This window comes from Thamnophis sirtalis, unplaced genomic scaffold (assembly GCF_051295495.1).
Source record: "Thamnophis sirtalis isolate CommonGarterSnake01/CBP01778 unplaced genomic scaffold, rThaSir2_p1.2 scaffold_4, whole genome shotgun sequence".
NCBI classification, from domain to species: domain Eukaryota; kingdom Metazoa; phylum Chordata; class Lepidosauria; order Squamata; family Natricidae; genus Thamnophis; species Thamnophis sirtalis.
Genome location: NW_028261384.1, coordinates 84,295,681 through 84,308,669, shown reverse-complemented (window position 1 = coordinate 84,308,669; position 12,989 = coordinate 84,295,681). Strand labels below are relative to the sequence as shown.

General features: G+C 35.6%; 1 protein-coding gene across 1 annotated transcript in view; it reads left to right on the top strand.

The window, feature by feature from the left end:
• Nucleotides 1-12,989, top strand: part of LOC106542262 (transmembrane protease serine 11C-like) — a 53,992-nt gene that overhangs the window by 31,059 nt on the left and 9,944 nt on the right. The window contains exon 5 of the mRNA XM_087714416.1: nucleotides 3,500-3,538. Within this exon, the coding sequence (XP_087570542.1) occupies nucleotides 3,500-3,538 (39 nt within the window). The remainder of the gene's footprint in view (nucleotides 1-3,499; nucleotides 3,539-12,989) is intronic.

The following is a 12,989-nucleotide window of genomic DNA, read 5'->3' as shown; positions in this document are numbered from 1 at the left end:
ACAGAAAATGCCTTGCAAATTGATTGAGTAAACCTCCAACAGTTTGCATACAGATTTTATGCCATACTTCTGAGACGCAATCTCTTCACATGAATTTTATTTCAATTTCTCAAATGTTGGAAAATCACTTTCAGTTACTAGTCACTGATTATCACATATACATTTGCTGCTTCTTTGGAGGCAGAAATTCACATACTTTAGACATGTAATTGAAAGAGAGCTGAATGAGAGCTGTGAACTATAAACAGCTTTTGGGGTGTCCTGGCACAATAGATATATTGTGAATTTAATAGAGATACTAAGGTGGCAAGTTCAGCTATTTTTGATGATGACTTAACTGAGCAGGAGAGGGTGGTCCATGAGGAAGAAATAGTTCTGGATAAGGAAAGGTGTGAATTGGGTATTGCAAATCAGCCATGTGAGATGAGCGAGTATTTAAAAAGAGAAGCCACTTTTTGGTTGGTGACTCAATTGTAAGATATGTCAATTTAGGAAAGGATGTGGAGGTTTTGAAAGAGGTGAGATGAGTGCCTTGTGGTACTGCCAGCAGGAAAAAAGAGGTGCATTGTTAAGATAATCAAGAATGCTAGTAAGGAGTGTAATGTTGATGTTATTGTGCATCTTGGCAATGAGCTGTCAAAAAAAGGTATAGTTTCTGTGCAGAAGGATTTTCAGAGCTTGGGACAGGAACTATACTATTAGTACACTATAATACTAACTACAGTATTAGACGGTAGTCTTACTTTTTAAGAGGTTTTACCTGTATGTAGGGTATGAAAAGGAAAAAGCCAGTATATATTGGAGTTCAGTGAGTGGATAAAGGAGTGATGCAAACCGAAAGGTTTTGGTTATATTAGTCATGATGTTTGATGAAAAAATGTATAAAAGAGATGATTTGCATCGATCAAAGAAAGAGGCTGAACTATTTAGTATTAAATCCAAGGGTTCTCTGGAGAAGATTTACATTGAATAATGGGCACAGAGACTTTGATACAGAACATTTTAATTTAAAACAATTTAAAGCTATTAGAGTTGTCAGTGTTTCTAACATAGATGTTTGTGTGCTTAAGAATATTAAGGTTAAGGTAGATAAAGCTTTTGATAATGTGTGTGCCATACCATGTGCATTAATCAAACAGATGGTAAGAAAGGCAACTCAGACATAAAACAAGTTATGTGAAAATAAACATATGATCAGTCAAAAAGGTCTCAAATGCCTATATACTAATGCACAAAGTATGGGGGACAAACAGGATGAACTAGAATCTAAATACATGAGGGGAGGTGTTATTGTTGCCATTACCAAAACTTTGTCGGATAAAATCCATATATGGAATATACAACTAGAGGGATTTTTTTTTTAAAAAAACAGACCTAATAAAAGAGGTGTGCTCTATATAAGAAATAACTATATCTCTATAGCAATACAGCAGAACAATTCTGAAAACTGTCTTGAATGCATTTGGGTCAATATAAAAGAAAAAAAATAATGATATTGCCATAGGTTATACTACAGGACACACAACCAACAGAAGAAATGGATGAACTTCTTGTTTATCAGTTAACTAAAGTATGTAGGAAGAACACCACAATAGTAATGGGGGACTTTACCTACCCTGACATCTATTTGGAGACAAACTCTGCCTCAAGGTACATCAAGCAGATTCCCAAGAAACCTAGCTGATTTTGTCTCCTAAAAGATAGAGAAGGAAAGAGTCAGCCATATTATACTTAATTCTCATTAACAAAGATAAAATTATAGAAGGGGTCAAAATCATAGGGACTTTGTGGATGGGTGACCATGCAATTCAACATTATGCAAGCACAAGGAGTAAAAAAATTAAAATAGAGTCTTGGACTTTAAGAGAGCTGATTTTAATAAACTCAGAGAGTGCATAAGAAATATTGATGAAAATCTTCAAGGAGGAAACAACCCAAGAAGTTTGGAAAACTTTGAAAAGTGAGATTATAAAGGCTCACTGTAGCATGATACCAATGAAGGCAAAAAAAAAAGTGATCTCTAAAGAAGCCTGCACATAGAATTCTCTGATGAAGTAAAAGACAAAAGGGGTGTATAAAAAGTGAACAGAGGGCCACATAACTAAGCAGACTATCAGCAAATAGCCTGCAGATGAACTAAGGCTTGCAACAAATGTCAAAACAAAAAATAACTTCTCTCAATATGAAAAAAATGAAAAAAGTCAAGGAAATGATTGGTCCATTAATGGGAGAAAATGGCAAGAAGATGGCGAGCAACAGGGAGAAAGTACCGTATTTTTCGGGGTATAAGATGCACCTTTTCCCCTCAAAAAAGAGGCTGAAAATCTGGGTGCATCTTATACATTGAGTACAGCAATTTTTGCCTTCCAAAACCCCACCCCCTTCACCAAAGTAGCCATGCATAGTTTTTAGGAGGCTTTCAGAAAGCTCCTGGGAGCTGGGGAAGGCAGAAATGAGCAAAAAACAGTCCATTTATTGCTCAATTTTGCCCCTGCAGCCCCCAGGAGCACTCTATATGCCTCCTAAAGGTTATCCATGCCCTTTTTGATGAAAAAGGGGCCCATTTTTGACTCTACAAGCCTTCTAAAGGCTATTCAAGCCCCTTTTTTTGAAAAAAAAAACAGACCCATTTTAGCAAAAAAATGGGCCCTTTTGGGGAGCTTTTCAGAGTGCAAAACCTTTTTTTAAAAAATTTGCCTCTTCAAAACCTTGGTGCGTCTTATACTTTGGTGCGTCTTATACTACGAAAAATACGGTACAACTTGTTAACTCATTTTTTACATCTGTCTTTAACAAAAGGTTAAAAAAAAGAAAATGGTAAAACAACATCTACATACTCTAGACGAATTCTAATTACCAGGACCAGATGGATTACAGCCCAAGGTTCTGAATGAACTGCAGACATGATCTCAGAACCACTGAAGTGTATCTTTCAAAAATCCTGGAGCACCAGGAAACTACCAGATGACTGGAAAAGGGCTGAGGTGGTTTCCATCTTCAAAAAAGAAAAAAAAATGGATCCAGGGACCTGTTTGATCTTCCCCTTCATGAAGTTTGTTTCCCAGTTGATGTCAGGGTAAAATCTCCTATTACTATTATGTGTTTCCTATACACATTAGTAATTGATTAGCAAAAAGTTCATCTATTTTTTCTGCTTGATTGAGTGGCCTAGAGTATACACTTATTGCAATGTCATTCTTTTTTCATTTTATATACATTATATGAATTCATGTAGGCTTTTATCCTTGGTTTTATGCATTTCTGTTGAGTTGCACTGATTTCTTACATATAATGCAACTCCATCTCCTCTTTTGTTAGGTCTGCTTCTTTTGAACAGTTAATATTCTTCTAGCAGTTTCATTTCAATTTCAAAATTCAATTTCAAGAATTTCAAAAATTCTTGACAGAATTATCTTTATTATCTTCTTTATTAAGATAATCTCAGTCAATATTTACTTCTAATCTTGGTAATCTAATCTTGCTTACTTTCCTCCACCAGATATGAAGGGAGAAATGGCTCAAAGAATCTTCAGAGACAGTAAGTATACAATAAATATGTCATTTTACTTATGCCAGATAGAAGTCTCCTTTTAAAACAGGTTTCAAACTAGTGATATTAATTTAGTGTTAATGGCCATTATATATAAACATAAACTTTAGATAGATAGATACATTAACAAAATTGGTGTCAATCCTGCCCTAATTTGGGTCTCTGGGAAAGAAGGCCCTTGATTCCATTTGATTGAAGTGTTAAGTTCTTTTACTAAAGGTAAGTGGTTGCAGCAAAAGTAAAGCTAGATCTGAATATTCCCACACAAAAGTTATATTTCCCCCTTTCCCTGGACCCCTCTCTTGACTAGTCCATCAGTATCCAATATGATGACTTTTGGATATTTTGGGGATGGCTTGGATGTTTGGTGTCTCTTACTGCAACTGTGTATTTAGTTCCCAGGCCAGATGTCCTTGGAGACTGGTTCATTCTGGTTTGGCACCTCTAGTTCTCATCAACATGTCACTCCTCTTGCTGTTTGTCTTCTCATTCTGAGGCCCACAAGTTACTACTTCAAATTCCTTACCAAAATTGCAAAGCAAATTGAATGCCATGATCTGAAATGATGCATTCCGGGGCGCTATGTAAACTATATATATGTTGGACAAATAGCCTAGCTGAGGTGCGTGCTGAGGGGATTTTAGGGCATGGCACAAAATGCACTTGTTTAGATAAGAGATCAGTTATCACCCCAATTATTGTGTTTTCTGAGCTTTCTGGTAACTCTACTATAAAGTCCATAGATATATCCTTCCAGGGCATTTGGAGCTTTCTACAAATTGAAGGAAGCTGGTTTCTTTCTCCAGATGCTCCTTAGTCTATGCACAAACAGGGTAGCTGGCCATGTAGGTTTCAATGTCCTTTTTCAGGAATGGCCACCAGAATTAATATTTCACTAGGCTTTTATAAAATTGCACTATTACCGAACTGGTTGTTAAACCAGGAGGATCCCACCACTGCCATCAGGTATATCTCTCTGGGAGATGAGACCCACAACATTTCTTGCCTCTCCGCTCTAGTGGGTCAGGTAAACATGACCAACAAGTGATGGTCCCTCAGATAATCTGGTCCCAAGCCATAAAGGGCTTTAGCAGTAGCAATATCAGTTTGACTTATATACTGCTTCATAGGGCTTTCAGCCCTCTCTAAGCGTTTTACAGAGTCAGCATATTGCCCCCAACAACAATCCGCGTCCTCATTTTACCCACCTCGGAAGGATGGAAGGCTGAGTCAACCCTGAGCCGGTGAGATTTGAACAGCCAAACTGCAGAACTGCAGTCAGCTGAAGTAGCCTGCAGTGCTGCATTTAACCACTGCGCCACCTCGGCTTTAAAGGTGACAACCAGCAACTTGCATCCAGAAACAAATCGGCAACCAATGCAGCTCCCGCAGGAAAGGTGATACATATGCACACCAAGGACTGCACAAAACCATGTAGGCCGCTGCATGGAATTATTTATGATTCTCAGTCTTTCTTCTTTTCCTTAATAAATACTGCCATCAGTTCAGGATGCTATGCCTTAAACATTGCCACCAAGCAATAAAATAGATTTTCCCCCCCTCTTGATTTCCCCCTCTGAACTGGATAAGAAGTACGATAATTCATCTTGGTTTCAATCAGTAGAGTGGCTCCACAATTGCCTTGAAATTATATTTCCATATAATATGTAACATATGTATTATATTTGTTCTTGTAGGTTCCAAGACAAAGAAAAGGCAAATCTTAATTTAAAATTGATGGTTCACAATAGCTGAAATCAGCAGTAATAAACAACATTTCTCAAAATTCCCCCATTTTGGCTAACCCAACATAAAGTTAAATTGTATATTCTTGTTGCACTGTTTAGCTAGGTCTAGCCCCTTTAATCCAGCAAGGAAAAATATAATTGAGGAAGCTAGTAAGTTTTAGTTTTATATGTTGTGTAGCAAAAATTGGAGTTGGTGTTGGCTTATATTTTTACCAGCAGCACAAAAGTATTTTTGGCATTAATAGAAAAATATTATGGCTTCCGGTGGGTGGGGCCTGACAGGGGAGTTGTTGTTTCTAACAGCTCTCGAATCTTGGCGGCATTAAACTGTCTAAACAGCAATCCATCAAACTGTTTAGCAGTTTGTTTACCTCTCCTTCGGGCTTAGAAGGGGGAGGCGAGAAGCTATGCTTGGGAAGCCTTCTAACTAATCCTCTCAGCCTAAAAATCTGGGAGGAAGGGGGGGCACCCGGCAGCACGGCACCTCCGCGCCAAGATTTATTCTGCCTTTTGCTGCAGAATAAAGGTCTTCACTCATCCTCACCACAAAGAATGATTTACTGCGGATTTCAAGTCGAGCTGAACCAATACCTGTGAACTCCTAATTGTATGTATAAATCCTTAGCTCCATTTGTAAAGAATTCCTTCTGATAATTACTTGCTGAAAGATCTACAAAATGGCGCTGAGCTGTGTAGGAGGGGTGAGACTCTGATAGCATTCTTACGAAGCCTAGAAGTGATTTATTATCAAACTAAATAGCAACTGCTGTATAATTGGTTTGCCTGGACTTTTTAATTGACTAAAGAAGATTAAACCTGAGATGGCTTCTAAGCAAAAATTTCCTGATCCTCCCCCCACGTCTAAAAGTACCAGGAGCTCACCAGCACCCTCTATTAAATTACAGTCATAACTTCCTCCTACTTCTGCAGGGGAGCCTCTGACAAGAGAAATCTTGCAGAAAGAATTAATTGATGCCTTAAAAAATCATGCTGATACGATGGAAATAAAAATTAAGGAAGAGATATCTGCTGCTAACAAATAAATGTTCGAAGAGCTTATGACATGTAATCAAGCGATTAGAGAGGATTTCCTGATGGCTTTGAATTCCCTATCAGGCTACGCACTCGGACTTGAAGAAAGGCTAGAAGATCTTAGTGACTCTAATATGAACTTGATAATGAAGATGGATGTGGTTCAGCAAAAGGTCAGCGATGCAGAAAATGAAATCATAATGTTACAGTATAGACAAATGGAATTTGCCTTAAGGATAAGGGGCCTCCTGGAGAAAACGCAAGAAAACCTGAAACAGATTCTCTCTGAAGCCTTTGACTTGATGATGGGAAGGCCAGGAGAGAATTGTGACTGGCAAATCGAAAAGCTTTATCATGTTAACTCCTGGCTTGCAAGACAAAAGCAACTACCAAGAGATATTGTGGTGTATTTTGCTACTAGAGATATGAGGAATACGATATTACAGGAGTCTTACTAAACTAAGCTTCAAATTGGGGGTCAGGAGGTGACTGTATTGAAGGAGATACCACCTAAAATGTTGAGATCTAGGAAAGACTACGCCTTTTTAGTCGAAGAGCTTAAAAATTGCCAGATACAGTTTTGATGAGACACGCCAGCTGGTATTGCATTCAGTTATCTTGGACAAAGATATCGTCTCAATTAAGTATGGAAGGCCCAAGATTTCTATAGCAACATATTGAAGGCTGGACATCCCCCCTTCTAGATCCAGAGAAAGAGAGCAAGAAGGACATGTTAGACAGCAAACCACTCAAGCATCAACAAGTGCGGACCAACTTTCTCTCTCAGAAGTACAAGAAGCTAAGGGACAAAGACAAACCCACGTGGTTACCAGGCGAATGGAACAGGAACTAAAAAAGCAACAAGCACAAGCCACCGTTCAAGAACCTACAGGTGTCACTTCAGAAGCAGTGGGAGGAGCCAGGCCAAAGATTAAATTCCAAGATGTTCAGATGGCTCTTAAAAAGCTTCAGGGAGCTAAAGATGGCAACTAAGTTTCTAACTTGGAACGTCAATGGCTTAAACTCCCCACAGAAAAGGAAGAAAATAAACCATTATCTTAAACAATTCAAGAATTATACAATTGGCTTGCAAGAAACTCATATTAGATTAACTGATCAAAAATACCTGATCAATACAAGACTTGGACAACATTTTATAGCTTCTGCCACAGAGAAGAAAAATGGTATAGTCATTTATTTAAGGAAGGATTTGAAAGCTGAATTAATTGAAGCAGATTCCCATGGAAGATATATTGCAATAGATTTGGTATTAGAAGGGAAAAAGACACTGCTATTGGGAATATATGCTCCTAATCAACAAGATAAATTTTATAAAATGCTTCACGCTAAATTAGTACATTGGGACTATAGATCCTGCATATTACTGGGTGATTGGAATGGCGTTATGGATACCAAGAAAGATAAGAAGGCTTCTAGGCAAAATACTCAAACACGAGCAAAACTACCTAAGTCCTTCTTCGACATGAGAGGATTTTGAATTGAGAGATATCTGGCGAGAAAGGAATGCAGAAGAATATGATTTTACCTTCTTTTCTGATAGACATCAATCCTTTTCCAGGATTGACTTCATATTAATAACCAATGATTTGCTTTCCAGGGTAAAGAAGACGAAGATATGCTCCAGAGCCTTATCAGATCACAATCCAGTTTGGATGGAGTTGGGGGCTGGGATTTGAGCAAGAAGATCTTGGAGACTGAATGAAAACTTATTTAGATATGAGAAAAACATCAATGAATGTAAAAAGTTGTTAAGAATATTTTGCTTTTAACATGAATAAGGGTACATCTATGGAAATGGTATGGGATGCAAGTAAAGCATATATGAGAGGAGTTCTGATAAATATGAATAGACTACATAGACGCAAACAGGGGAAAAGAGAACTCAACTTGAAAATGAAATTAGGAAGAGAGAGCAGGAGCTAATCTTAAAACCAGGAGACAAAAAGATCAAAGAAATAATCACATTATTAAAAGATCAGTTTAACATGCTGATGTCAGATCAAGTGGCTACTAATTTGCTATATGCAAAACACAACACTTTCTGCAATGCAAATAAATCTGGTAGATGGCTAGCATATCTGATCAGGAAAAAACAGAAGTCTTGTAATATATTGAAGTTACATTTTAAAGGGAAGGAAGTGTACCAACAGGAGGAGATTCAAAGGGTTTTCGTGAATTCTTTATAGGATTGTACATGAATGATAAAATCCAAAGCTTAGATATAGATAGATACCTGGATAAAGAAAAAAATACCCATAGTTAAAGACGAGCAGAGGGAAAGACTGAATCAACCAATAACCTCAGGGGAAATTCTTCAGGTAATTAAACAGCTAAAAGCAGGGAAAGCACCGGGTACAGATGGCTTAACAGCGGCTTACTACAAAAATTCGCAATTAGAAATGGTAGAACCGCGTAAGAAATTATTTAATAAGATCCAAGTGGAAGGGAAGGTTCTCCCATCTTGGAAGACAGCCTTTATAACTTTGATACCCAAAGAAGACCAAGATCTTACTCAACCAAAAAATTATAGACCTATATCATTACTTAATATAGATTACAAAATTTTCACTAAAATACTAGCGAATAGGTTAATGTTGGTTATTCAGCAATTGATTCATAATGATCAAACAGGTTTTATTCAAGGGAGACAAATGAGTACTAACGTAAGATTAATTCTCAATACATTAGAATACCTGGGGAAGAATAATCAAATCCCTGCTGCGCTTATATTTTTAGATGTTGAAAAAGTGAATTGGCAATTCCTGCTGAAAATATTGCAAAAAATGCAAATAGGAGAGCACTTTCTAAAATCAATTAAAGCAATATATCAGGAACAAACAGCCCAAATCATAATTAATGGGAGTCTAACCGATTCATTTAATATTGAGAGAGGTACAAGGCAGGGTTGTCCCTTAACCCCACTATTGTTTATTATAACCTTGGAACTACTCTTGAATAAAATACAGGGTTTGGGGGACCTACAGGGAATCAGGAATAGGCAGCAAGAATATAGAGTATGTGCTTTTGTGGATGACTTGGTTATAACCAAGTTACCCAACCACAGGAATCTAGTAAGGTATTACTAAGGAATATGATTAATCAATATGGTCAAGTGTGAGGATTTAAAATAAACTTAGGGAAAACAAAAATACTAGCTATAAATATGAATACTAAACAAAGGGAAGAACTAGAAGGAACGACAGGATGTGAAATACTTAAAAAGGTCAAATATTTAGGAGTTTATATCTCAACCTCAAACGGGAAGTTATATAGGTATAATTATGAACCACTATGGCATAATATACAGACAGAGATGAAAAAATGGGGGAAATTACAGTTATCTTTGCTGGGAAGAATAGCAGCAGTGAAAATGAATATTTTACCTAAATTTTTATTTCTTTTTCAAACATTACCAATACTTTAAAAAGATGCAAGACTGCTAGAATGGCAGAAGGGTATTAATAAATTTATATGGGTAGGGAAGAAGCCGAGAGTAAAACTAAAAATAATGCAAGATGTGCATGAAAGAGGAGGCTTGAAATTACCCAATTTAAAACTATATTATGATGCAGTAGTTCTGTCTATAATTAGTGACTGGATTAATTTAACTGATGATAGAATACTTAATATTGAAGGGTATGATTTGGTATATGGTTGGCATGCTTATTTGCTATACAACAAAAAGGTGGATAAGAATTTTAAAAATCATATTTTAAGGAATGCTCTACTACGGGTTTGGAAAAAATATCAATACAAATTAAACGATAAGATACCTATGTGGGCTATTCCCAGACATGCAATAGAAAATATGAATATAGTACAAAAACAGGATGTAACTACTTACAGACAGCTTCTTACTGCAGAAAGAGGTGTACTACAACTGATACCCTTGGATGTACTAAAAAAGGAAAAGGTAATTAAAACATGGTTTTAGTACGGGCAGTTACAGGCTAGATGGAAAATAGATAAAAAAATTGGCTTTATGCAAGTCGAGGATAATTTACTTAAACAAATTAGAGATCAAAGTGGGGAGTGGAAACTAAACATTTGTAAAAGTTTGTGTTTTTTTTTCAAAAATGTTTAATAAAAAAAAGAAAAATATTATATAGACTAAAATTAGAAACATCATTAGTCACCGCAGTCTAGTTCATATATTTCATATTAAAACTACTTAGTGAAAAATCATTATTTTTCTCAAGTGTTGATCTTATTGATAGCTTGGTCAATGAGGTTTGCATCCAATGAGGATGGCCTCTCAATAATTTAGGCAACCTTGGAGAAACCTGTGTGCAAAAATTAGTAGATAGGAAGATACCGAAAGAGTACTTCCTATCCTGTGTATAGCGGTTCTTGACAAATATTGGTGCAAGTTGATTTATGCCAACATCCAGATCATTCTGATTTTTAATGTCCTATAAAATTTAAGAGATTAAAAATAAGAGTGATTAACCTCATATTTGTACAGTGTAGAAGCTGTAAGGAGTGGCTGAAGGAACTGATAATTTGACATGAAGTACTTACTTTTTTACTGTTTTCCAGATATTTATTAAATGGGTTGGGTTGAAAGCCCACCTGAGATAATATATTTCACAATGAATGAGACTAGTTTTCTTGGAAATTCCATTTTGGAATTTGTACACAATGAATTAAAAATACAGGAAAAATACCTTACACAGCAGTCTGGGGAATGAAGATGGCAAATTAAATAATTATTATTATTGTTAAATTTATTTGCCACTTATCTTGTCATGGGCTACTCTAGGTGTCTTACAACTAAAAAAATAAAATAGAAAGGAAATTTAAAGAAAGCAAAAGTAAATTAATAGAACAACAAAACAAGGAAAAAGAAAACAAAGAATATAAGAGTATATTTATGTTCTTTGTTGATATGCTTGATGTGGGCCCTTCAAATCATCATATGGTGAACAGCCTTTCCCACATATTTGAAGTTAAAGGCCTGTTCAGGTATTTCCCTGAATTGTCCACCACTGTGGTTTTGTGTTTTGGGCAAATATCATGATTTTCCTTCCCCCTTCCCTTCCGTTCCTCTCCCTTCCCACTAATAAACAACATGTTCTTCCTACATTATTGGAGTATAGCTATTATGGCTCTCTTAAGGCTAGCTGGATTATGTGGATTGATTGCTGCATTATCACATAACAAGATAGTAATATTAAGGCAGGAAAGCAAAAAGGATGGAAATTTCACTACTCATAGGCTTTGGTCATAGAATGAATTCAGGAATTGACTAGTACCAGAAGGCATCCCTGCTTAACCCCTTTTTGGAATTTTGAAAGCAGATTTTGTGGATTACATCTTATTCTTAGGGAGGAATTACCATAAGGTTTTTAATGGGGAAAATTAGCCACCAAATAATGGATAAATACTTAGGTTTATTACATAAAATTATTTTCAAATAGGATTCAAAAACATAACATAAATATTTAAAGTCTAAAAATGCCTCATATAAGGAAAACTGGGGTTTGGGAATGTATTTTCCTATTACATGGCATGAAATTAAAATTTGGTTACATGTTGAATATCCAAACCTGAAGACTATTCATCTCTTTATCTTCAAACTCCAGCCAATCTTTAATGTTTGATTTAGGTGTTTAGTGTGTGATTGTGTATGATTCTGTAAGTTGATAATGGTAGTAAACTAGTGCAGCTGGATCATTTTTGCATAAATGTAAACAATTATTACTATAATTCAGAATATGGGCAATGTAATCTAATTCTTTGAGGCAAAACTCTTTATAGAGTACAAGTAGGAATCTGCATAAAAAGAAAGGCAATCGTGACAGCTCAGACTATATTTATTTTGCCCATGGATGCTTAACCAAACTACCACTTACACTAGAGGTGGCCAATTTAGAAATGAGAACTAGAAAACTGTCATTATTTTATTTATTGCCATAAATTTATTTTGGCTTTATAAAAGAAAAATTGACATGAGGTTGTAATCACATAGGCTTTTGGCAAAGTTCCATACATTTATTGATTGGGAGCTGCCAAGGCACAAGGCAATCATTTGCCTAGTTGATTAGAAAATGGGAAACTGGGCAAATTATGTATGTATGTATGTATGTATGTATGTATGTATGTATGTATGTATGTATGTATGTATGTAAATAAATAAGTAAATAAATAAATAAATAAATAAATAAATAAATAAATAAAATAAACAAAATAAATAAAATAAATAATAAAATAAAATAAATAAATAATAAAATAAAATAAATAAAGTCTTCTGCAAATCGTTAAACTTATAGAAACTCCACAAGCATCTGAACAGAAATCACAGAACAAAGGTTGAGTTAAAAATTCCAAATGGGAACCAGTTTTGAATGATGCTTATCTTTGTGGCTAGTTATTATGTTCTCCCATTTGTGATTTTAAAAAGATAAATATTTAAATTTAAAAGTTAAAACTGCCCATGTACATCTGGGGAAACTGAAATACAACTGAAAAGTTGTATTTTATTATTCTGCTATTTTATAAGACTTGCACTTAAAATAAATTCATACTATACTACTGAATTCCCAGGCAGATTTCATGAATTTTATATTATTCTGCTCTATTCGCATATGTAATATTGCCTAACACTTACGACAGATAACTGCCAGCTAACAGAACAA